Source organism: Rutilus rutilus (assembly GCF_951802725.1).
Source record: "Rutilus rutilus genome assembly, chromosome: 15".
Classification (NCBI taxonomy): domain Eukaryota; kingdom Metazoa; phylum Chordata; class Actinopteri; order Cypriniformes; family Leuciscidae; genus Rutilus; species Rutilus rutilus.
In genome coordinates this window covers 12,182,478-12,209,363 of record NC_140220.1, presented here as the reverse complement: position 1 = coordinate 12,209,363, position 26,886 = coordinate 12,182,478, and the positions used below count along the sequence as shown (strand labels likewise).

The 26,886-nt window shown below is 38.3% G+C and overlaps 1 protein-coding gene across 7 annotated transcripts in view; it reads left to right on the top strand.

Annotated features, from left to right (window-relative positions):
- Window positions 1-25,861, top strand: part of cdc42bpab (CDC42 binding protein kinase alpha (DMPK-like) b) — a 62,732-nt gene extending 36,871 nt beyond the window's left edge. The window contains exons 10-41 of one of the 7 annotated variants that reach the window (XM_084432234.1): window positions 246-406; window positions 481-603; window positions 743-876; window positions 2,843-3,085; window positions 3,256-3,366; window positions 3,831-4,081; window positions 4,468-4,573; window positions 5,648-5,772; window positions 5,998-6,103; window positions 6,194-6,342; window positions 6,613-6,704; window positions 7,041-7,117; window positions 7,914-7,952; window positions 9,437-9,553; window positions 9,887-9,967; window positions 10,608-10,713; window positions 11,016-11,152; window positions 11,328-11,467; window positions 11,567-11,648; window positions 12,721-12,940; window positions 13,043-13,105; window positions 13,721-14,013; window positions 14,145-14,439; window positions 14,538-14,635; window positions 15,498-15,582; window positions 15,739-15,862; window positions 16,340-16,457; window positions 19,071-19,173; window positions 19,262-19,419; window positions 20,576-20,650; window positions 21,465-21,518; window positions 23,724-25,861. In XM_084432234.1, the coding sequence (XP_084288360.1) occupies window positions 246-406; window positions 481-603; window positions 743-876; window positions 2,843-3,085; window positions 3,256-3,366; window positions 3,831-4,081; window positions 4,468-4,573; window positions 5,648-5,772; window positions 5,998-6,103; window positions 6,194-6,342; window positions 6,613-6,704; window positions 7,041-7,117; window positions 7,914-7,952; window positions 9,437-9,553; window positions 9,887-9,967; window positions 10,608-10,713; window positions 11,016-11,152; window positions 11,328-11,467; window positions 11,567-11,648; window positions 12,721-12,940; window positions 13,043-13,105; window positions 13,721-14,013; window positions 14,145-14,439; window positions 14,538-14,635; window positions 15,498-15,582; window positions 15,739-15,862; window positions 16,340-16,457; window positions 19,071-19,173; window positions 19,262-19,419; window positions 20,576-20,650; window positions 21,465-21,518; window positions 23,724-23,855 (4,198 nt within the window). In that variant the 3' untranslated portion in view covers window positions 23,856-25,861. Of the gene's footprint in view, window positions 1-245; window positions 407-480; window positions 604-742; window positions 877-2,842; window positions 3,086-3,255; window positions 3,367-3,830; window positions 4,082-4,467; window positions 4,574-5,647; window positions 5,773-5,997; window positions 6,104-6,193; window positions 6,343-6,612; window positions 6,705-7,040; window positions 7,118-7,913; window positions 7,953-9,436; window positions 9,554-9,886; window positions 9,968-10,607; window positions 10,714-11,015; window positions 11,153-11,327; window positions 11,468-11,566; window positions 11,649-12,720; window positions 12,941-13,042; window positions 13,106-13,720; window positions 14,014-14,144; window positions 14,440-14,537; window positions 14,636-15,497; window positions 15,583-15,738; window positions 15,863-16,339; window positions 16,458-19,055; window positions 19,174-19,261; window positions 19,420-20,575; window positions 20,651-21,464; window positions 21,519-23,723 lie in introns of all 7 variants that reach the window. The other 6 variants (XM_084432233.1, XM_084432235.1, XM_084432236.1 and 3 more) reach the window with 6 other exon arrangements.
- Window positions 25,862-26,886: the final 1,025 nt, after the last annotated feature.

Below are 26,886 nucleotides of genomic sequence, written 5' to 3'. Positions count from 1 at the left end.
AATATATTGAAATAAAAAACAATTATTTTACATTTTAAGAATATTTCACAATATTATAGTTTCTACCGTATTTTTCATCAAATTAATACAGCCTTGGTGAGCATAAGAGACTTCTTTCAAAAACATTTAAAAATCTAACCAACCCCAAACTTTTGAACAGTAGTGTAGGTTGCTGTGCGCTTTAACAATATTATTATTTTAATAAAAATTGAATTGCAATTGTGTGATTATATGTGGTTCTTTAGCACACTGTCAGATCGAGGGTGTCTACGAGAGTCCATTGGACCTGCACAGGTAGATGCTGATCTTCAGCGTAGCCTGGAGGAGAGCTTGGCTTCTGAAGCCTATGAGAGAAGGATCAGACGTCTAGAGCAGGAGAAGACCGAACTTACCCGTAAACTACATGGTGAGGGCACTAACACATCCAGAATAAATCACATTTTATCCTTCTGTCTCTCTGAAACTTATTTTTTCCCTTAGAGTCCACGCAGACAGTGCAAGCACTGCAGTACCCTGATTCGGACGCCCCTGTGAATGCTAATACAGAGGTAGAGATCAGGAGTTTAAAGAGTGAGATCGACATCCTGAAGAAACAGATCGCAGGTGAGAGCTCGATATTGGGTTAGAACGCACACAGTTAAGGGCACAATCCCGGTCTTGGGTCTTTATTGTACTCTATTGATTACCCATTGAGGTTAGTGACATCTTTGGACAAAGACTATATAATGTTGTGTCATGTCAGATTCTGGTCAAATGGAACAGCAGTTGCAGGAGGCCAGCACTGCCCGAAGAGACCTGGAAGACTCGTCTAAGGTCATCAGGGGCTTAGAGAAGCAGCTGAAGGGTGTCACACAAGAGAAAAATGATCTGCACAAGGTACCTATTTCGTTGAAAAAAATGAGGCACAATACCATACTGTTATCTAGCCATATAAGCCAATCAACGGTGGGGAAGCTATGGTTTAAAATATGGTTAACTAGTGCAGTCATGCCCTCACCAGGTGAGCCAAGGTGATTTACTAGCTTTAATCATTTTTATCTTAAAGGGGTCATGACATGAAAAATCTAATTAGCCTTGATATTTTGATGTATAAGAAGTTTCCTGCAAAATCCTGCAAGTTTCAGAGCTTAAAAAGTCCTCCTCATTATAAACAAAGCATTTATTTAATCAAGCTCCAAACAGCTTGTTTGGATATTGGAGGACTTGTGATGTCACACGGGCAAATACATTTGCATATGCCTGCATCCAGAGCAAGACATTGACAAATACCTGTAGTTTTACATCATCGCATCATAGGCCCCGCCTACTGGCATTCAGTCGCTTAAAGGAGCCGTATGTAAGATTGTGGCCAAAACTGGTACTGCAATCACTTTTAAATAACTGTAGAGCGGTGTATCCCCTCCCCCTCCCCCCTGACTCGAGGTTGCCAGATAGGCTGCAGGATCCAACAGGAAAGTAGGCTGCTACGTAGCTGTGGTAACTAGAGCTGAGCTGGCAACACGGATGCCGAAACACTACTGACTTCGTGATTGGTAGATAGGTGGAGGGTGGCGTTTCAGGCCAAAACACAACATGACAACATCAACATCAGTTGAGGGCTGCAACTTCACTTTTAAATGACAATATCCTGGCCGGACTACTGTTGTCAGTGATATAAGTATTTGAAATGAACATGATTTCTTAATGTCTAGTGACATATCAGGGCCATTTTATGATTAATTGAAATACATTTCTTACATACAGCTCCTTTAATGGCTGACACTTGCCGACACTGGATGTGAGCGTTGTGTCAGAAGCAAATAGAACCCAATATAATCACTGATACTGTCAACACTGGATACAGTATACAGATGCCCGTTCACTTTACTTCACACGCTTGAGTCTGTCAACAAGAGGACAAATGGAAAAGTAAATAGAGGCATAAAGGAACGTTTGCTTTGACGCGTCCAGTTAAAACAGCTCGTTTGCATCCCTGTACAGACTTCAGAAGGTTACCAGCGTCAGGAACAAGTGGATTGTTTATTTTAATGGCGTCTCAGATCATGTTGGAGGATTATGTTTGTTCAGAGAATTTGACTGCAGATTGTTTAGTAAACGAAGCATGGTGTAATAGAGAGTTTGCAAAGAAACTTTTGTTGACAGCAGCTGCATCACAAATTATAATCATAAGTAAACAATTTTGTCTTTGCTTTGTCCAAGCTTTGTCTGTAAATGACGGTTTTATCTGGATAATGTTTTCAAAACTCTTACTCACATGCAATAGCCACTAGCCAGTGGGCGTTGATACTGTTTCCTAGCCAATCATAACAGTGGCCAGTTACTGACAAGCCTTAAAGGCTATATAGTATATATATATATATATATATATATATATATATATATATATAATATAATATAATATATATATATATATATATATATATATATATAGTGCAAAAGCTTTTATTAACATCATAAGTTAATCTAAAGGAACATAGTAAAATATTTGTAAAAAATTATGCCTTTTAAATCTAAAAATTTGAACTAATTAGCTTAATATAGTTTGAGATTTGCTGGTTAAGTGGTCTAAAAACCATCCAAACAGACAGCTTTGCTAGACTGGAAGACTAGCTAGCCTAGCTAGCCACTTTAATCTATGCTGTGTTTTTTCAGGGTTATTGCCATAAATGACCAGCTAGTTCCCTTGTTTATGATTTGCTGGCATAGTTTAATGGTCACAGCGACCTGAGTTGACTTTAATCTTTAACTGTGCCATTTAACAGATTACTCTTTAACTAAATGACTTAAGTTGATCCTAGAAGGTAAGTTATATTAATGATGATTCTGTAATGAATATGTGAAGGAGCTGCTGGAGTTGGGAGAGAAGGTGAAGGCTCAGTGGAAGGAGCTGAAGGAGGCTCACAGTCAAAAGAAGATGGCCATGAAGGAGTTCTCTGAGCTAAACGAACAGCTGAGTGATCTGCGCTCACAAAAGCAGCGGTTGAGCCGACAGTTCCGAGACAAAGAAGAGGAGATGGAAGGAGTGTCGCAAAAACTAGAGGCTCTGCGGCTAGAGATACGCAAGGCTGAGAAAATGCGCAAAGAGGTATATGCTTCAAAACCACCCACCCTGCTGGAACTTACTGGTGTTAGACCACTATATAAGCAAAGTCAATATGGCTTTAATTTTAATGCAGTGCCCCAGCAATCATCAGTGGTATCATATTTGTGGATTTGATTGCTGCATATTTGATGTTTGTGGTGTTGTCCTTTCAGTTGGAGGCCCTGGCTGAGGAGCAGACGGCAGAAGCTCAGAAGGAGAGAAAGCTACGAGAGAGAACTGAACAGTTCAGTAGACAACTAGAAGAGGAGCTGGAGGGAATGAAGGTGACACAGTGCATGACTACATTAATATACATTAATAAATGGAATATGAAATATGACTTTTACATATAAAAAACATTTTTAGACACTCATTTCCCCCTTTTCTCTTGTTCTCTTACACTGCGTCCGAAATCAAATACTGCTCTACTATATAGTATGCGAAAAACAGTACACGTAGTATTCTGAAGCGCGCATTCGATGGACACTTTACTATCCCGTGAGGCCATGGGAGGAGATTTATGAATGGAAGTGGTGACGCAACAGACGCTGGTAGGTCACGTGACAGTAACAACATGGCGGATGTAGTACATACGAATTTCATTCATACTACCCATTTTCATACTATATAGAGCATATTTTTTTAAACGTTGCATAGTAAATTCAAATTCAAGTACGCGATTTCGGACGCAGCGTTAGTCTTTTCTTCTACTTTACACTCACATATGTATGTCTTGGTCCTCTTGCAGCAATTGAAACAGACTGGGCCGTCTCACGCAGCGCCGAGCTCAGACCAGCAGCAGGAGCTGATGCGCGTGCGGGCAGAGCTGGAGAAGAAGAACGTACAGTACGAGGAGGAGTTGTCTCGCCGGGAGACACTCCACAGCACTGAGCTGAAGGGCATCAAGAACTTGCTACGTGATGCCGAGGGTCAACACCTCACACTCCAGAAAGAGATTCTCATGCTTAAAGACAAACTGGAGAAAACCCGCCGAGAAAGGTACATGTATAACTATATCAAAATTCATTCTTTCCATCATGTAATTATTCAGCTGCTGGCACACTCAGCCTTCGCACAAGCAGATATTTACAGCTTTTCTTGTCTGCTGCCCACTTGCACAGAAAGGCCAAACTGAAGGACAAGAGAAATGGCGTTTAGAGGCATAAATCTGAATTTGAATGTATTGATAAGAATAACCAACTGTGGTCTGCGAATTGTTCATGGTCATGATATTTGAAGATGAAACCACCAGCTTTTCTTGAGCAACCAATGTGAACCTGTAGATTTGTTTCTTTGCATTGAATCGTTTGTGTTAAAAAGCTCCATGGTAGCAGAATGTAGCTGTACTGCAAACTTCATCATGTTCATTATTGTGTTTGCAATAGCCAAACTGAGCGAGAGGAGTTTGAAACAGAGAACAAGCAGAAGTACGAGAGGGAGAGAGCCCATCTGACAGACGATAACAAGAAGCTTACAAGTGAAGTGGAGAAGGTGAGATCTGTATCACTCTCAAAAACACATGTGCCAATGTTCATGATATTCATTAGCCTGTGTCTCTTTCATCACAAAAAGTATACATCAAATCCTGTCTGAAATTCCCCCTTCTCCTTTGGCACCCTCTCCACAAATCCACTAACATTCCTAGAGAGAGATTGTAACCACACACACTTAAACAAAATTGCTTCTTGGCTCAGCCACTGTTTACTTTGGACCGCGAGGTAAAATCGGAATCAGCCAGTCAAATAATTCTGCAAGTTTGGACATATCAGATATTAAAGGGCTCCTTATTTTTGGTGGCATGGATATTAAACATTATTCATTTCGTGAAAATACCTGGAAACCCAAAACACAAAGGCAGTTTAAAACAATAGCGCAGTCGGCCAGGGCTGTCATGTCAAATGCCAGATTGGATGGGGTTTCGAAACATAAGCAAGAATGATGGCATTTGGAAGGAATTGAACCAGGATGTAAAATGCCTGAATAAAGTCACATTCCAATAAAAAGAGCACTACAGAAGTTTTGTATAGACTTGCCGTAACAAAGTATGTTTGCTTCCTGTCTTCTGGACAACGTTCAGTTTCCTACAGAACAAAGAACCGATAAAAGCTAGAGAGGTTGATCAAGGATGGGATAAACTACAAAATGTGCTATTACTTTTCTAATCACTCAGACGATAAAACAAGCAGAAAAATGCCATAGATTTATACTTAAGGATGGACTTTTCCAATTTCAAGAGCCTTGTGACTGAGCTCTTTTGACTGGGCCAGTGAGGAACCATTTAGCAAACAACATTTCTATTTTCATTTGTTTTTTAAGCATCCAACATTGCCACAAAATGGTGAGACCACACATATCAAGTACATCTACTGAAACTAGAGACATTTAGTTTTGCTGATTTCTTTTGAAGTGGAATTTAATGGCTTCAATTAACAATAAAAACACTGATAACAATGACAACCACATTAACCACATAGCAATGGCTGTCTTATCCATCCAATCTCCATCTGTCTGCTTCCTCCCATCTTTACTCTTCTGTCTCTTTGTGGTCTCTTTTTCTCTCTTCAGCTGAACTCGATGTATGAGCAGCTCAGCAGTAGTCACAGGCAGCTGGAGGAGGAGATGAGAGAGTTGGCTGATAAGAAGGAAAGCGTTGCCCACTGGGAGGCCCAGATAACTGAGATCATCCAGTGGTGAGTGGAGCCCCCTACCTGCAGCCGCTTGCCATCACACCTGCAGAGAATGACATCGTGATGGTGACCTTTACCCAGATCTGCATGGCTGTGCAGATCCAGATCATGCAGATGATGCAGATCGAGTGGCCATCTTGTGACCATTCATCACTTTTCAATTTTAAATAAGAACACAGATTTTATGCTTCATTTCGAGGTTAAGCTGAACTAAGCTGATCTGTGCAGGGTGAGCGACGAGAAGGATGCTCGTGGTTACCTCCAAGCTCTGGCCACAAAAATGACAGAGGAGCTTGAAGGGCTCAGGAACACCAGCTTGGGAGCTAGAGGAACGGTGAGACACACGCACACATCAGATAAGGATGAAACGCATATCCTCTTATTCCTGCTCTTCTGATGTGGTGGGTCTCTCTCGCTTTGTCAGGACATGCCGTGGAAGATGAGGCGCTTTGCTAAGCTAGACATGTCTGCGCGTCTGGAGCTGCAGTCTGCGCTGGATGCCGAGATCAGAGCCAAACAGTCCATCCAGGACGAGCTTAACAAAGTCAAAGCATCCAGCATTGCCACGGAATGGTGAGGCCACACACATCAACATAGTTCTGCTCAACTCTACTGAAACCACAGAGATTTTATTTGCTGATTTGATTTAAAGTCTAATGTTTGTTCATTTTTTTCAGCTCAACGTACATTTGTTTCACCCTTTATGTGAATAGTTTTGATATTCTCTTCGTTTTTTTATTTGGTGAAATGGCTGAACTTAGTTTAATTTGTTCACACTTTCTCAAATGAGGTGACATTTAAATAGAGTGACATAGTTTTCGGTCTGTTATTTTTGTCTCACAGCAAATTGCAAGAATCCGATAGTAGAAACCAGGAGCTGCTGGCGGAAATTGAGAGGCTGAGGAAGGAGACAGAGGAGCTGAGGCTAAGAAGAGGTAACAATCTGTGTTATTTACTTATTTTCTGTTTTATTTTGTCATTTATTCGTTGTTTTTTTTTTTTTTTTTGACAGCAATAATTCATTTTTATAGCAGTTTAGTTTGAGTAATTTTGTACTTCAACTCATTTTTCTTTAAGTTTTGTTTATTTTATTCTATATCCGCCTTATTTCAATTAACAAAAATGAATTTAGGTAACAATAAACAACACTGGTGACAATCAAATATCCACATGATCTGTGCAGCATTGCTTTTCACAGTGTCACATGCTAACAACAGTTCTGGCTTTGTGAAATTTAAATAGATCTTTTAATAAGATTCTGTCATTTGTAGGTGTGAAGCATCAGGATTCACAGAATTCCTTCTTGGCATTCCTCAATGCGCCCACTTCTGCTCTGGATCAGTTTGATGTAAGTATGAGAACATCTGCATAGAAGGTCGCTCTGGTTTCCAAATAAATCATTTTCATCATTCTTCTTTAGTTTTTTTTTTTTTCTATTTGTTTTCTGTATTCTTCTGAAACATCCTGATCTGTTTTATTATTTTCTGTTTTTTTCTCCTGGCATAATGTGTATGGTTATTGTTTTTGCTTTTTTTCATTCTGTTGCCAATCAGGACTCATTTTCTTCCTCTTCATCTTCTTTAGTTGAATTTTGGGAAGATGTAAGTTCTCCTTCAGCCATGTTATAGTGCAATGTCTTTTTACATCATTCATTTTACACACTTAAAAGCAGACAAACAAAAGCCCTACTCCCGTTATGAAGGTTCTAATTGAGTTTGACATTAGCCTGTTACCAAGCTAATAGCACAATACTCAAATAAATAAGCATACAAATATACAGTACAGACAAATTGAGAAATAAAGTAATTTTTTCACTACTCAAATCCTTTTTATTGATACTTTTCAGGATTGAATTAAATATTGACCTGTTTTTACACTCTACCAATATTATGTTTTTCTTATCTGATCCTACATCCACCTCAGTCTCGTTGGTAGTGACTCCTTGGAGTTCTTTGATGTGAAGTGATTTCTTTGTGCATGTAAACTATACTCAGAAATCCATCCACAGATTAGACGTGTTCTTACATGCCCTCATTCCCTTCCCTCCGTTTTCCTGCCTGCCGTCCCAGGCCTTTATCCTATCCTGCTGACATTGCACATGAAGTTTGACTCTCTTCTCATCTTCTTTCTCTCTCCATATGAAGCGGTCACCCTCTTTTGGTCTCGGAAGCAAAACCAGACGTGTAAGACCCACTTTTGTCCCGCGTCACAGTAAAATCCCCCTATCGTATTGTTTTTCTCCTGTGGTTGTGATGGCTTGTTTTGCAAACTGCATCGGTGGCAGCTGATTGTGGTGATATCTGTATTGCATGAGACCTTTGATGCTTAAATGCATCTGAAATGTGTTTGGGAAACTTCCTTTCATCTATCCACATGCATATCATATGAATATACTTCAGAGAAACTGGGTTTTTGTCTGGGTTGGTTAATTAAACTTTGTGGTTTATTTTCCATACCATGAGCTTTTATAGTACATTTCAAAAGCCCTTTTAAATGGAAGGATATAGAATTCATTTACATGGCTCAATATTTGGATCTAATTTTAACTTTTGCTCATATATAAAGATTATAAAGACAAAAATAAGTTTGTTTACTTAAAAATGAAAATTTTCTCATAATTTACTCTCCCTCAAAATGATGCTTACTTTCTTCCTTGGTTCACAGAAGTTAGTAAGAGTTTGTACTCTCCTCTTTTTCATACAAAGACTTGCATATGAGGAAAAGGGGATGTACACTACCATTCAAATGTTTGGGGTTGGTAAGATATTTTTATTCAGCAAGGATGCATTGAATTTTAAATGAATCAAAACTGACAGTAAAGACATTTAATATGGTACAAAAGATTTTTATTTAAAATAAATGCTGTTTTTTTAAATCTTTCTATCCATCAAAGTTGGCTGAAAGATCACGGTTTCCACAAAAATAGGTGCATAGGCAGCATAGGTGTTTTCAACATTGATGATAATGTTAGAATAATTTCTGAAGGATCATGTGACACTGAAGACTGGATGAATGACTGCTGAAAATTCAGCTTTATTATCATCACAGGATAAATTACATTTTAAAATATATTATAATAGAAAACATTTACTTTAAATTGTAATAATATTTCACAATTGTACGGTTTTACTGTATTTTTTATCAAATAAATGCAGCTTTGATGAGTATAAGAAGAGACTTCATTAACAAATCTTACCAACCTCAGACTTTTGAGCAATAGTGTAATTGTTTGTTGAGTTATACAGAAGTCATACAGGTTTGCAAAGACATGATGCTGAGTAAATAATGAAAGAATTTTCATTTGAGTGAACTAATCTTTTACAGATCACTTTATTTTAAGACCCTCATAAAGTGTGGATATGGTTTCCATATAGTTCCATGGGTTTGTGTTTCTGCCCTTCATTCTGTCTTGCATGTATAGTTGGTGTGTGGTCTCTGTGTAGTGGAAATATTGTGCCTTTACTCATTGGTTTGGAGCCTGGGTGCACATGCTTTGTTCTGCTTAGAGGGTGTGTTTCCAGTAAAAGTGTTATTGTCATAAGCTTTATGGGCTTAATGTATCGCTTTGAATGTGTTTCGCTCTGCATGGTGGCATGTTCTTCTGATGTCACAGTCTGTGTCGTATGACACCTTTAGTAAAGATAATTATCATCTTTTTCCTTCTTAGCTTGACTCAGCAGATTTCACTCCCTCCAACACTCCATCAAGAGATGAAGACTCAAGATCTCGCCGCATATCACGCTCACGGTCCCCGTCCACCACCAGTGACATGGAGCCTATTGAGGTATCATTTGGACTCTTAAAGGGATAGTCCACCCAAATATGAAAATCCTGTTTGGATTTACTCACTCTCATGTCATTCCAAACCAATATGCTTTTTTTTTTTTTTGTGAAGCACAAAAGCAGATGTACTGGCCAATCTTTTCCATAAATAAAGTGATCCAGCCTGTATCCGGCATTTAACGTTTATGCTTTTGTGTTGCACAGAAGAAAGTCATACAGGTTTGGAATAACATGAGTAAATTATGACAGTATTTTTACTCATCACTTTAACTCTTACCACGACCTATGGTTATATAATAAAATGCACTGATATGTTAATGTATCCTTCTCATAGTTGATTGACCATACGTCACGTAGTCTTCAGACTCCAACAGGCAGATCAGGCTATGGAAGCTTGGGACACTCATCACCTAAGGTAACACAAGGGATTTAGGCGATATGCCGATATCTGACTATTTACGTTATCTGTACAATGTATCAACCTGTATAGAGTACACTACCATTCAAATATATATATATATTTTATATTCCTGTAATTGCAAAGCTGAATTTTCAGCGGCCATTACTCCAGTCTTCAGTGTCACATGATCCTTCCGAAATCATTCTTATATGCTGATTTGGTGCTCAAGAAACATTTCTTATTATTATCAATGTTGAAAACAGTTCTGCTACTTAATATTTTAGTGGAAAACACAATATGTTGTTTTTAGGATTCTTTGATGAAGGGGTTAGCACTTATTTGAAATGGAAATCTTAATGTAATGCATAAAGTATTAATTTCTTGCAAAATATTTTTATGCTGTAATGATTGTACTGTGCTATATATATGTGTCGCAGAACTTATTTAAGTATTAATATTAGCAGATTATCCAATTTTTTTTTTTTTTTCATGAATTTCCAGCAAAAACAACTGTATTGTAATATATACTGTTACTGTGACTTGTATTGTGTGCTGTAGGAATTTTGTCCAACACTCCGATTAAGCATTTGTCTATTTCAATTGGGACACCTATGGAAATGGTTTAATTACATTGCTGATATTCTCTGCTCCACAGCCCAAGGCACACCAGTTTATTGTGAAGTCCTTCACCATTCCCACAAAATGTAATCAGTGCACCTCTCTCATGGTGGGACTTCTCCGTCAGGGCTGCGCCTGTGAAGGTGAGGACAACACGAGAAATGAAAGTTGGGTGTGATATGTGAATGACATTTTTAGTTTTCGAGATGATAAAACCCGTACAACTTTATTTATTCAGAGGAACGCATAAGGATAACCAGTATAATCCTTTAAAATGTTCCCTTTTGTGTTCCACTGAAGAAATAGTCAGGTAAAGAAATAGTAAAAAGTAAGGGTGACCCTTTCCTTTCACACTGGTTTATTAAATGTGCCCCAATCCCAGGATGCCTTATTGACAAAATGCTCTGTAACACTCAGTGCCTGTGTCCTCCATCTCTCCTTATAGTCTGCAATTTCTCCTGTCACGTCACCTGTGCTGATAAAGCCCCCTCTGTGTGCCCCGTCGCACCTGACCAAACAAAGGGCAAATTAGGAATTGATGCTCAGAGGGGCATTGGGACTGCATATGAGGGACATCTTAGGGTAAGATTTGTTCTGCTCTTCATATATTCTTCACTATTTGCTTTGCTGTCTTTATTTATGGTCATCTGAATTAGGCACATACTACCTTTCCCATTGTTGTTCGTTTGTCTGTACACTATTAGCCACAATTTTTTTTGTGGCTGCCTTGAAATGGAGATTCGACTGTCTTTTCCAGGTGCCAAAGCCCACAGGGGTGAAAAGGGGTTGGCAGAGGGTCTGGGCAGTGGTTTGTGACTTCAAACTCTTCTTATATGAGCTTGGAGAAGGGAAAGGTGCCCAGCCTGGTGTCATAGTTAACCAGGTCATCGACATGAGGTGAGCGAGGTGTTCATTCAAATGTGATGCTCAAATATTTAAGTCAAATATTTCATGAAATATTTCAATATATTGCGCTTGACTCTCTATCCTGAGCAGGGATGAAGAGTTTTCCGCCAGCTCGGTTCTGGAGTCTGATGTCATTCATGCTAACAAGAAGGATATCCCCTGTATTTTTAGGGTAAGAGCATACATGTATACATTTTAATCAAATAGAAATCTTTTGTAGCATTATAAATGTCTTCATTGCCATCAATTTAATAAATCCTAGCTGAATATTTTTTTTTTTTTTACTGACACAAAACCTTTGAACATTAGTGCATACTTGGAATTTTCTTTAAGGCTTTGTTATCAAATATTATACAGGGAGAGACTGACATGAACAACAGTATTTTAAAAAGTGCTTAAAGATATTTATTTAGAATATTATTGCAATATAATTATTATATATTATATACTTGTTGTTATTGAAAACGAGCAAGAAGGTTGCTGGCTGGATTCAGTCCAGACTACAGAAGTCTATCAAATTTTTATTTTATTTTATGGATTGCATCATGCAAAAAGTGCAAAGTGAATTAAAAACAAATGGACAGGAGCAGACGTTTCAGCACATTGCCATCTTCAGTGCTCCAGGAGTGTGCTGAAACATCTGTTCCTGTCCATTTGTTTTTAATTCACTTTGCACTTTTTGCACGATGTAATCCATAAAATAAAAAAAAAATTGATAGATTTCTGGACTGAATCCAGTGTTCGGCCAGCAACCTTCTTGCTCATTTTCCATATTCCCTTGGCTCAACGCACCTGAATAAAAAGGATTTTTTTTGTCAATTTGGAGCGCAACAATTTCTTCTAGTTTTCATAATTGTTGTTATTGCCATAGAAAAGCTAAATAAAGTAACTACACATTTTGTCTAAATGAGTTGTAGCAAAAATCAGATCTCTAAAACGTTGGCCTGTCTTGTGACAGACTGCCATTCTTCTCAGTTCAAGTGTTAATGTGTTCACTACGTTGTCCCTTTGTTGGGCAGGATAGTAGTTTATTTCTGTGCTAAATTCTTCACTTTCATCATTCATCACCATCACTACACAGTAATTGTGATTTTCTTCAGAATATCACAGATCAAATAATAGCAACCAGGTGATTATGTAATGATCATGACTGGACTCACTATAGCCTTATGCAGAGTTTTATTATTTAACTTAAAGACATTTTTGAATTGCCTTATATGCAGTGCTATCCATTCATTCCACAGGTAACAGCATCTCAGCTGTCCGCCTCCCCCAGTCAGAAGACGTGCATCCTGATCCTGGCCGACAACGAGCAAGAGAGGACGAAGTGGGTGTGCGCTCTGAACGAGCTGCAACGCATCCTGAGGAAAAACAAGCTGAAAGAGCGTTTTGTCTACGTGCCTAAAGAAGCCTATGACAGCACGCTTCCTCTCATCAAAACCACCCAAACTGCTGCTATTATAGGTACAGAGACTCACAAAACTCTTGTCAGATCAACACAGTGTTTAAGACCAAATAGTGATTCCCTTATCTAGTGTTTAACCAAAAATGTTTGATTGTGTCTAGATCATGAGCGGGTTGCTTTGGGGAATGAGGAGGGCCTGTTCGTCATCCACGTCACCAAAGATGGTAAAACTTCAATCTTTAATCCTTTTACTTCTTCATTGTCTGTGTGTGGTTTAGTGGTCAAAAAATCTGGACTGGTAACTGAAAGATTGTTGATTCAAACCCAAGAAATGCTGATAAATGAGCTACCAGGTTGCTTCAGGGTAATAAGTTTACTCAGAAATTACTGTAATTTCCAAATGTTAAAAACATTGACATGCTCTCCATCATTTTGACAGGAAAAATGGGTCTATTGCATTGGAATGCTAGACGTTTATTTAATTTTTTGGAAAATGAAAACAACAGATTAAAATGGAGCACGACTGAAAATTTTGATCTCAGAGGCTGGACCAAAAATAACCATTATCTGTCATTTTGACAGACTGAGTAAACCTTTCATTGGATAAAAGCAGCAAAATAATGTCTATTTGTTAGAGCAGTCATACATTACAAATCTATTAAAGGTTGTAAACTATCAAAATGAATGATTTGTTAGATTTAAAAGTTCTTTCTTGGCTTTGTGGCACTTTATGCATTTTTAACAGTACTCCGCTATCGTTGTCGAACCGCATACACATTTAAACTGAAATAACAGATGCAAGACAAACATCCACTGAACATTTTTGTTCTTTCTGCTAGAAATCGTTCGCGTGGGTGATATTAAGAAAGTGCATCACATAGAACTGATGCCCACAGAGCACCTCCTGGCCGTCATCTCGGGCAGGAACCGACAAGTGTGTCTGGTCCCCATGGCGGGGCTCGACGGGAAGGAGATTGACAAGATTAAGGTGGCAGATACTAAAAACTGCCAGGCGCTGGTGTCCGGTGTGGTGCGCAATGGCGCCTGCTTCTGCCTCGCCATTAAACGGCAGATCACCTGCTTCGAAATGAACAAGAGCAAATCCCGCCACTGCCATCTCATGGACATACAAGTACAGTATTCAAAACCTCTTTTTTTCTGATCAAGTATATTCAGATGTAATTAGTGTTCATACTCATTAGATGGCAAAGATTGTCTTTGCTAGCACACACAGCAACATCAACAGCCCTTTCTAAATCTCAGGCTCCAGGAACTATCCAGTGGATGGCGCTGTTCAGCCAGCAATTATGTGTAGGCTACCAAGCGGGCTTCATGCGGTACAGTTTGCATGGAGAAGCCCCTCCGGCCAGCTTACTCCATCCAGATGACCCCACATTGGCGTTTATTAAGGCTGAAAACCTGGATGCCCTTTGCGCAGTGGAAATCTCCAATAAAGAAATGCTGCTCTGCTTCAGCAAAATTGCAGTGTACGTGGACACACATGGCAGACGCTCACGCCAGCAGGAGCTGATGTGGCCCGCGACGCCCACCGCCTGCTGTGAGTACTGAATAGAGAGACGTTAATCTTCTGCTTAAACGGTGTGGCAGTGAGAAGGTTTGTTTGGATTGACCTTGTGGCTGTTTTATATCTCTCAGGCTACAACGCCCCCTACCTGTCAGTCTACAGTGAAAATGCAGTGGATGTGTTTGACGTGAACACTACGGAATGGATTCAGACCATTCCTCTCAAAAAGGTTTGCTTTTTTTCAATTTCAGAAGAGTTTTAAATATTAAATTATAAGAAATGAACTACTATTGCACACCTGAATGTAACAGCTGGGTGCATTTGATACAGGAAATGGAAATAATATATATTGAATACCATTCAAAATTATAAATTGAATGAAACATTTTTGATAAATACTTTATTTTAGCAAGAACACATTCAATTTATTAAAAGTGACAGTTTATTAAAAAGACTTTTACATTGTTACTATTGAACTCTCCTGAAAAATGTACCGGTATGTGTATATATCATGGTTTTATATTATAATTATAATCTTTGAATATCAAATTATTATAATTCTCAATATTATTGTTTTTACTGTATTTTTAATCAAATAAATGCAGCCTTGGTGAGCATTGGAGATTTATTTAAAAATATATTTTTTAAATTACCAGCTCTGCACATTGCTGAAGCTTGCAAAAAATGATATATTTGTAAACATTACAAATAAATATGCTAAGTAGATTTATATTTCATAAATATTTCAAGTATGTGCAATTTTAAACATTCTCTCAGATAACCAGTGTTAATACATTTTATTCTACCATCTCTAAATGAATACATTAAAAAAAAAATCGAAATGTATGTTTAATAAATGTTCATATTAATACCTTCAGAAAAACAACAGAGTTGACAATATTGCAGTTTGAAACATTACCATTAGTATTGTGCTCAAAGTTGCGTTTGTCAATTTGTTAACACACAAAAAAATTAGAAATATATAAATGCAATAAAGACAAAAATGCTAGATTTTATTTATTTACTGAAACCATAAATGAGTCATCTTCTGAATGATTAAATAATCCCAGGATCTCACTGGCTCTGTGCAGGTCCGGCCGTTGAACATGGATGGCTCTTTGAATCTCCTGGGCTTAGAAACGGTCAGACTCATCTACTTCAGAAACAAGACTGCAGGTAACAGCAGTCACTCCATAATTCAGTCAAATGTATAAATCGTGACAATCGTCGGGTGTTGATGTTTCTGCCTTTGGTTTAGTAGTGCCGTTTGAAATAATGAATAATTCCGATTTGAATAATATGTCTGATAATGCATTATTTGTGTGTGTTTAGAGGGGGACGAACTGGTGGTGCCTGAGGTGTGTGATAACAGCAGGAAGCAGATGGTACGCAACATGAGCAACAAGAGAAGATTCTCATTTCGTATTCCTGAGGAGGAGAGACTGCTGCAGAGGAGGTGATTGACTGACACACACACACACACACACACACACACACACGTTGTGTTTTCATGTTTTATGGGGACTTTCCATCGACATAATGATTTTTATACAGTACAAACTCTATACCCTATACATCACAGAAAACGTTTTGCATTTAAAAATTTTCAAAAACATAATTTAGTCTGATTTATAAGCTGCTTTCCTTATGGGGACCAAAAGAATTTCCCCACACGGACAAGGATTTCGGATATTGCCATCTTTGTGGGAATATTTTGTGCTCATAATGAAGGGTTTACCTGGACCACACACACACACAGATTTGTGTACTACTGTGCTGAAAATGCACTTTTAATGAAACCGTTAGAGACAAAGTTCATATGACATTTGTAGCTTAATTTTTTAGGTCTGGTTTCAACATCCAACTCATTTCTTAGTTTCAAAATGTCATTGTAGTCATTGTAAGGCTGTTATATGAACTGGTGTGTTTGCAGAGAAATGTTGAAAGATCCTGAGAGGAGGAGCAAGCTGATCTCAAATCCTACTAATTTTAACCACGTGGCTCATATGGGGCCTGGAGATGGAATGCAGATCCTCCGAGATCTGCCAATGGTGAGAAGCTCATCTTTTAAAAGAATGTTCTGGGTTTAGTACACGTTAAGCTCAGTCGACAGCATTTGTGGCATAATGTTGATTACTACAACAATTTATTTCACTCCTTTTCTATATAAAATGAAAGAGAACCATTGCTTCAATTGTAAGTCAGGCACTTGCAATGGAAGTGAAAGGGGGCAATTTGTTAGAGTTGAAATACTCCAAATGCAACCTTTTATATGCCAATTTACATTTAGGGCCCTATTTTAACGATCTAAGCGCATCCGAATCCACTGGTCCGAATCCACTTTTGCTAGTTTAACAACGGGAAAAATGGTCGGTGCACCTGGCGCATGGTCTAAAAGGGTTGTCCCTATTCTTTTAATGAGTAATGGGTGTGTTTTGGGATTTACGTGTGTTAAACCAATCAGAGTCTCATCTCCCATTCCCTTTAAATGCCAGTTGCGCTCACGCCATGGCAGATTCGCTATTTACATGACGGAATTTGATAGTGGAAAGACCGAACGCGTCTCCAGAGCGCAAACGGAACTGCTCGTGCGCAAGGTAAAAGTGCGCAAGCAGACCATCTAGGGGACAAGCCGGATTCCACCATATCTTTATGTACACAATAATAATTCTTTACATTGTAGTCCTTTTATTTAAATATTTGGCATGTTTGCTTGTTGCTGAGCGTCCCTGTAAGCAGAGTGTACACGCGTTGTGGAACTGCCTATAGGCGCACATTACTAACGCGCTCTTTAAATAACAAATAAAATATTGCGCCATTGACTTTAGACTAGGTTTCAGCTGGTCAAAAACAGTTGGCACTCTCTATTTCTGTTGCCTCAAAATAGCAATGTGCCAACAATGCGCCAGAACACACCTCATTTTCAGACCATGGGCGCACAAATGGGCGCAAATGGATTTGCTATTTAAACAACGCGATGCAGAAATGTTAACTGCGTCGGACTGAAACTAGCAAAAAACACTTGCAGCGCGCTTGGCCCTTAAAGGTGCTGTATGTAGTTTTCAGCGACCTCTAGCGGTGATGTTTCAGATTGCAACCAATAAGTTTACAAGCGCGTGCTCTTGCGCATGCTCGAATTTATGAGCGAGCACTGCGGGTACCTTCAGACTGAGACGCAACACACTGGGGAAAGTATCACACAACATGCTGGAAACTAAGGTAAACTCCCACTGCAACGTTACAATAATAGGCTACTTTTATCAGCTTGACGTTGAACTAATGCTCCATGCTCGTACCATGATAAGTATGGAACCCTATCAACTGTGCCGAATTTTGCCACTGCAAGCACCACTTCACATTTTCTTCAGGAAATGTACATTCTAGGTTTGTAGATAAGGTTTCTCCATGATTCAAATGCCCTGCCGATGTTGAGCCGTGTTTTTTCACCCGAAGTTCATGCGATTCACTTATGACATAAGTAAAATAGCCTTACGAGCTTCAGCAGAAAACCCTTTTTTTTTCTTCTTTTTTTTTTATCAATATGTGGAGTTTGTGTTGGAGTCTGTGTTGTGCTGGGAGCAGGTCGTTTTTTAGTGTTATCAGACATGTCATAAGTTGCATAAGTCATAAGTCCATATCATAAGTTGCAGTGTCGTCGCTGTTGAGTGCAAAGTCAGTAGGCTAGACGAGGCGAGAGGCTCGGGAGCGCGCGTGCAGGTCACGTCACTGGATTTCGCGGTAAATCTGACCCGGCACCTTCACATAAAAATAAGAATACTTGCTTTCCGAGATAATAGCAAAACCCGCAAAGTGGATCATTTTAATGTGAGATTACAACCCCTTCACACACAGGCAATAAAAAAAGTATTCATTTTAGTAGAAAAGTTACATACAGCACCTTTAATGTCTCAACAGAATAATTAATTTTAGAAAATAAGCTTTTAAATCCTCCAAAGATTGCCCCCCTTCACCTACACTGAAAGTGAATCAATGTAACATTGATTTTTGCTTTTTTCAAAGAAAACGAGTCAAAATAATTTTTTGTGGTAATTAACATTATCACAAATGCTGTTTATTGAGCTTGGCTTGTATTGAAGTCAGAATATGCTTTTGCAACCTCATTTTGCTTTGTATTTTGGTCATTTTGCTTTGTATTCTGGTCATTTATCAAGTCACTGTCATTTTTTTGTTAAATGAATACTTCTATTCAGCAAGGATGCATTACATTGATCAAAAGTAACGGTAAAGACATTTATAAAGATTTCTATTCCAATTAAATGCTGTTCTTTTAAACTTTCTATTCATTAAAGAATCCTGAAAAAAAAGTATCCAAAAATGTTTCTGCAAAAAAAAAAAAAGTGTTCAACATTGATACAATAAGAAATGTTTCTTTGAGCACCAAATCAGCATATTCAAACAATTTCTGAAGGATCATGTGGCACTGTCTTCTCTCTACATTGATTGATGTGTCATGGGTCATTGATGCATCCTGTATTGATATATGTGTTGATAGCAACATGATATCATAAAGATCATTATATTGAAACCCATAGTTTGTTTTCATCAAGTCATGTTTGTCTCACTCATTGCATGCTTGTGTCACTATTCTCTGTGTGTGTGTGTGTGGTGTTTCTCTGTGTAACCTGTAGAATGTGCGTGCTCAGGACAATCGTGCTGGGTTCAGTGGATCCGTCAGCATCCCATCAATCACCAAAAACCGAGCCGAACCTGGTCGTTCCATGAGCGCAAGCAGTGGTCTTGGAATGCGTAAGTACACACGCGTGGCTGCTGTTATATGGATCAGATTTCCATGCGTTTCATTCCCAACCCACTTCTTTCTTGTCCTCTTTATCAGGGACGTCCTCTCAGAACGGCAGCGCTCTGAGGAGGGAGCTGTCGAGCAGCAGCTACAGCTCGAAACGCCAGACCATGACATCACCTTCAGAGAGCTCGCTGTCGTCAGGAGGGGGGATGGATGTGGGCGAAGCGCCACTCTCTCAGTTTGATAGAGAGGTGAGTCATGATGTAGGAGGAATCGGGACAGTGGTATCTTCATTACCTCATCACATTAATGGCAGATTTGCACTATGCAGGGACGTCACAGCACATGACCAGCAAGCTATAGCATCCGTGATGATTCAACTTGAGCCTTATGCTGACTTCACATGCTATAGGAATTATTGTAAATACGAGTTTCCTCATCGGAAATTGGGCATGATTGACAAGTCTTATTTACGACTGGGAAACTTGGAGATAAGTTGGATGGGCCATAAACTTTAACCATGGTGGAGGAGAAAATTATCACTGCAGCGACAGTTTTATTAATTTGATTAGTTTTTCCATTAGCATCTACATTGCTTTCTCCTGCTGTCACAATCTTTATGTATATTGGCCATTTAATGCATTAAAAATAGCATTTATTTGACCTAAATTACAGAATTGTCAGCAAGCTTGACAATTGCGAATTGACAGAAAGCATTTGTACAATAGCGTGGATAATGTTTATGGTTTTCAATAAATAAGACTGTACATTTAATTTAAAATCTTCAATACATTTTAAAATGTGCAAATAGAAGTCATAATTTCCGATGTTAAGCATGTGAAGTCACATCTTATTATGCACAAACAGTTTTCAGGCAACATGGCCTTGAAAAAACTGTCTTCAAAAGTTAGTTTTTGTTCTTTTTTAGGCTCTCTTTTCTCTCATACACCACTTTTATATTTGAAAACACAAAGTCAGAAATGACTGTCAATGACTTATTGACTATTATTATATTACTGTTATTGCTACTCAAAAAAGATAATTTATTCTCCCTCATGTCGTTCTAAAACCCGTTTGATTTTTCTGCACACCTCCTTACTTATAAAAACTGCTGGCCCTATCCCTTCCCATGAGGCCTGTAACGGTGGAACACTTCTAATGTCTTTGCCCCAAAGCAGTTAAATGCGCTGTGTTCCCCTCCACCTAGCTTTGTCAGTGCTTACTCCACTTTATGCCTGCCGCCCCATTCCACTACATCCAACAATCTCCTTGGCAAACCACCCTCCCGCGCCCTTATCTCACCCGTCATCTCCCCATATCTCTGCGCTTTGCGCTCCCTGGCCGCCCCATTCTCCTTCAGCAAGTGTGGAAGCCGTTCTGGCACTCAGTCTGCCCTTTCCTTCTCAGTGGCAGGCGGTATCGCCCTCGGAGAAGACCCCTGATCTGAAAAGGGCTTTAAGGACCCTGCTTAGTAAGATGAAGGTAAACGCCACACGTTTGCAGTGAAACACACACACACGCACATACACGCCTGCTGTCATCTGCACACTCGGGCAGCCCTGCAGAGTGCTTTACCCACTGCCCATTTTTGAAGCCCACAGCCTTATCGTCCACTGCCAACAAGTGAAGCAGAGAGCTTCAGTTGGGAATGGCAAGCTTCCATACGCATGTTTCACCTTCATACTGCTCCTGCTGGCCAGCCCCTGGGAAAATGAACGTTTTTACGAGAAAAAAAGCCATTAAACCAAATGTGTCATTTTTCCGGTAGCTAGGGATAAACATTAACAGTAGAAGAAGACTACGCTAATGTTCTATAGCGCCCCTTGTGGCAAAGCTTAGAATGCCACGTGTGCATTTTGTTGTGAACTTTTTTTTTAGCTTGCAGTGTTTGCATTAACGTACTTGTGAAGAGTGTGTTTCAATTCTAGATTCGTTGCACTATTTTCTCCAAATCTTTGCTGCAAAGCGTCTTCACAGAGTTGACAACTGCGAACCCCTGGCCATGAGTGTTTTTGAAGATGAGCACTTGAGTTACTTTATAGTGCTTTGTTCTCAAAAACGCAGCTGGATTGAAGGACCACCCACACTTTTGTGCTTTTTAGACATGGCAGAGGCAAATGCAATAGTATATAATGTCAACTTTCACTTAAAGCAAAAACTATGTAGTTTAGCACATACACATTTGTGCTATTTCTATATTTTGGGTAAGTTAAAGGGATAGTTCACCCAAAAATTCTGTCATCATTTACTCACCTTCATTTCGTTCCAAACCTGTATGACTTTCTTTCTTCTGCAGAACACAACAGATGTTTTGAAGAATGTTTCAACTGTTTATGTCCATACAATGAAAGTTAGTGGGGTCTAATGTTTTTTGGTGAATTATCCTTTTAAGACTGATTAATATTCTCTTGATGGCGGCATGTTAAATGGTGAACCAAGCATGCCATGTTTACAGAGCCATCCTCTTTTAAAAACTGCTGAAAGCCAGATTCCACGTGACTGGGTTTATTTGCACCTTTACAGGATTTCATGTGTTCATTGCATGTGTACACTACCGCTCAAAAGCTTGGGGTCAGTAAGAATTATGTTGTTGTTTTTAAAGCAATTAACACTTTTATTCAGAAAGGGCACATTAAATTGATCAAAATTAACAGTCACATTTAAAAATAAATAAAAATAAATTCAAATAAATGCTGTTCTTTTGAACTTTGAAAAATACTGAAAAAAACCCATCATGGTTTCCACAAAAATATTAAGCAGCATAACCATTTTCAAAATTTACATGAAATAATAAAAAAAGTTGATTTTTTTTTTTATATATATATATTATTAGTATTTTATATATATATTAGGGCTGTCAAAAGATTAATCGCGATTAATCACATCCAAAATAAAAGTTTGTGTTTACATAATATATGTGTGTGTACTGTGTATAATTATTTTGTATATATCAATACACACACATGCATGTATATATTTAAGAAATATTTGCATACATATACTGTATATATTTATATATAATTTATATTATATATAAATATAATTTTGTTATATATAAATTACACATTTTTCTTAAATATATATAAGCATGTGTGTGTATTGATACATACAAAATAATTATACACAGTACACACACATATATTATGTAAACACAAACTTTTATTTTGGATGCGATTAATCTTTTGACAGCCCTAAAATATATATATATATATATATATATAGTAAAAGAGAAAACCTTTATTTTAAGTTGCAATAATATTTCACAGTATTACAGTTTTTACTTTATTTTTTTATCAAATAAATGCAGCTTTACTGACCCAATACATTTTGAAGGGTAGCGTAGTTAAAGGCTTCATATGTCCATTGTCTTCATCTTTTTCTTGTGTTTTTGAAGTAAAACTTTAGACTTAGGCCTGGTTTCACAGACAGAGCTAAGATTAAGCCAGGATTAGGCCTCAGGGAATTTAAGTATCTTTTATAAACTTGTCTTAGAAAAAAACATTACTGGTGTGCATCATGACACAAAACTATGGAAGCTTGTTTCCACCGCAGAATAAAACATTTTAAAAGATAATTGCGACTTTTTATCTCACAGTTTACATCTCGCAATTCTGACTTTTTTTCTCAGAATTGCGAGATATAAACTCTCAATTCCGAGAAATAAACTCTCAATTCGGACTTTTTTTTTTTTTTTAATATCTCGCAATTATTTTTTTTATTTCTTTTTTTATTCTTTAGTAAGCTTTACATAAACAGGGAACCAATAACAGCAATACGATGTTGAAACAAGACTTCACATTGCCCTCATTCCTGAATGTTATAAGTACAAGTCATACATGTTGTACTGAATACGTAAATAAAGACATGTAAACGTATGAATACATAAACGTGAGGAAAGAGAAAAATAAATTAAATGAGTAAAATGAACTTGATAAGAATGCATACAAATTATACATGCGTATACATGTCATATACTTTATATATATATATATATATATATATATATATATATATATACACGTATACACACACACACACACACACACTTATATCGCAAAGGATAGTACTCGTTCCCTGTGACATTAACTTATAACTTATTACATTCATTTACATCTCGCAATTCTGACATCTTTTCTCAGAATTGTGAGATATAAACTCACAATTATAAAGTCCAATTCTAAGGAAAAAATACTTTTTTCCTCAGAATTATGAGTTTATATCTCACAATTCTGACTTTGTAACGCGATTGTGACTATATCATGCAATTGTGAGAACAAAAGTCAGAATTGTGAGATCAAAAGTCGCCTTTTTTATTTTTTATTATGTGGTGGAAACAGGCTTCCATACAAAACAATGGCATATTTTAAGATATGTCAGTGCAAGTTAATTTCAGTTAAACCAGCTCAAACGTGCATTTTAGTCTGGGAGTAGCTTAAGCCTTGTCTGTGAAACCGGGGGTAAGATTAGATTATTATAGTGGAGACGCTCTTGATCAATATATTCTGTAGGTGGTGTCACTGTTTTTACAATATTTTGGTTTGTTTTTGTTTTTCAGGACTCTGATTCGCCCCGGCACTCCACTGCCTCCAACAGCTCTAACTTCAGCAGCCCGCCAAGCCCCGCCTCCCCACACAAGACAAAGTCCCTCTCACTGGAGAGCACAGACCGCACAGGGTGGGACACATGATGGACTCAACGGTGAACCAACCACAACAAACTCTGAGTCTGCCTGTAACAGTGCTCCGCCCCCCTCCCATACAGTCGCACCCAGGCACTACAGGCCCCTACACCTAATTTGCATAAAGGATCACCACTGGGGAACATACAAAGGAAAAACCACACCAACACGTGAGCGTTTGTATGTATGCGTGGATGTTTGAGCGACGACCCCGCGAAGCTGATTGGAGGAAAAAGTGGAGGCTACTAGGTCTGGATTGAATTGCTACTGGCATTTGTACATAGACCGGGTTAGGGGTGAACTTTTATTTATTTATCATTTAGCCATTTCAAGGTGGAAAATACCGTCACGTCCCTCACTCTGCTCCTCAGCTGTGGACCGTACGGGAATGATGATTCCATTATAGAATCCCACTAATTTACCAGGAAAAAATTGCAATGATGTATATTTTTTATTTGCTTTTAAAAGTGATGTGTGTAGTGATTTGTTTGTTACTTCAGCTAATGGAATATCAGGCGACCTCATCTATTGCTTCCTGTCCTATATTTGTAGGAATTTATAGAGGCTTTCTGACATGATGACATCTTGGGATCTGTCACCGTCATTATCGCCAGTCTCCGCGTAATCCGAACCTTCCGTGAAACAACATGACCTGTGAAAACACATCACAGTAATGTACATAGGTTAAAAGTATAGTATAATATATAATAAGGAAATATTGAAGAGATAAACTATGTGGAAAAAAAAATCTCACTGCTTTTATTTTTAAAGAATTATTTTAATATACTCGCGCCAAGACCATTTAAAAAAAACAGTTGCGTCGGTTCTTTTAGATTTTTATTTTGTTTTGTGAGACAATACTGCCTTGTGTATTTTTATTTCGTTGAAGATTTTTGTGAGACAAGTGTGCTTTAAAAAAAAAAAAACCTGCATAATGTCCGCCGGCTTCACTTCTGCTTTATCAGATGGCAATACACGCATAGACCGAAACTGTACAAATATCATATTTCTGCAGTCTGGAACTATTAGGTCCAAATTGTTGAACTTGTCCAACATGTAATTTGAGATTTGCAGACAGACAAAAGCCGCTTCGTTTCGTTTCTGGATGCTTTCATGGTTACGGTATGGGAAATAGTCAACACACATTGCTTCACACACATAGTTTGGAACTTTCTACCCTGGAAAAACTGGTTTTCATGGATAACAGTAATTATATCCCGTTAAGTGTTAAAACATTCACCGCTGCTATTAAATGTAAGGTTAGACTTTACCATTAAACTATATTACAATAATCTGCTCCCACAAAACCAGTATGTAATTGTCATTTATGTAGTTTTCAAATGGCTGCTGTTGCAGTTCCAAGGACATTTATTCCATCCAAAAAAAGAAAAGAAAAGAGAATTGTTTAAAACTCAGAAATCGCATGTCTAATGAGCAACACAGGCTTCACTTTGTTCCTTATTCTGTTTGTAGTTGATTTAATTTGGTGCCTCATGCAGGCTTCTGTTAGGTCCTCACGTCTTGATTTCTGCACCAGGTTCACATCTGTTCATTCCACAAATGGGGAAACTCACTGAATTGGATAATTTGTTAAAAGGTTTACAATAAATTGGTTCTCGGTTTTGCAGTATCATTCCAGTAGTAAGTAACAGCAAAGGAAAGCAGACGTTTGGATGGAAACCTGCATTTCCGTAACCTCTTACACACACGTTTATACGAGCTCATTCTCATCTCGGTGGTTTCTTTTTTTTCTTAGGATATTGCTTTATAATAATTTGTACAGTTTTGCATGTCATAAATGTCCATTCCATATGTTTCATGGTTGTATTGTTTCTAACTCACTTGAAAAAGGTGGATATCACTTCAAGCAATGAGGAATCGTTTTGCACAGATGTATTTAAGGTGAAAGGTCAATCAAAGACTGGATAAACTGGCCACTATGCATATATGGAGACGTTACTATATTAACCTGACGCTGATGTATTCAATAAACGGAGGGAAATGACACACATGGATCAGAATGTGTTAAGACTGGTGATGTTTTATTTTGTACGTATGCACATAAAACATGTTTATAAAAAAAAAAGATTTTCACAGTTTTCGGTAAATGACTCGACTAATTATCAGTGCTAAAACTCAGAGAAGAGCTTGGTTGTAAAGTATATGCCAATTTCCAATCGAAAAAATCCTACAATATCTATTCTAAAATGTTTTTTTTTTTTTTACTCAGCTCTTCACACTTAAAGCTGAACTCGGCAACTCTAGCGAACTCTAGTCACTTCTTCGCTGATTTTCCCTTTTGTTGTCGCATGTTTTCCCCACGAGCTCCCCCTATAGCTGTGGGGGTGCTTATATATAACAACACTGTCGTAAGAAACTCACTTGCGGCGGCCTCCTCCCCCTCTCTACCGCTGCTCATGTGCGTTTGTTTTGATCGGAGCAAGCCAACTGTATCGTGTGGAGCTATGTCTACCGAGGTGGGTAATCATTATACATGTGCGTGTGTTTATGTTGAATTGCCGTAAAGCAATTCGTGTTTCGCGCTCGTTCTCGTTCTTGTTCTCGCTTCTCACGAGACTTCCAATTTCTATCTTGCCGGGACGGTAGTCCCAAAGTTGCAAGGTTGGTTTTCCGCCTGGGAACGCTGGGGGGAGCGGGGAAAGTCACCAATATCACTAGAACAGGTTGTTTAACCATCCAAATGATTTCTAGACAGTTTTATTAAGTTAAAAAAGTTACCAAGTTCTCCTTTAAAGGGATATTTCACACAAAAATGAAAATGTTGTCAGTTTCCTCAGCTAAGGGAAACATGAGAAGTAATGACCCCACCCCCACCCCCACCCCCACTCCCACTCAAAAATTCCCCTCCCACAAATGTAATGCACTTGGGTCGTTTATGTTTTTTTTAATGGGGCTTTTTGTTATTTTGGGAGTTTTACAACCACTCGTCACGATTTACTATCACTGTATGGAAAAGAGAAGCTTGGACGTTCTGCTTTACTTTTCCTTTTGTCTTCCACAGGAAAATAAAGTCAAAAGG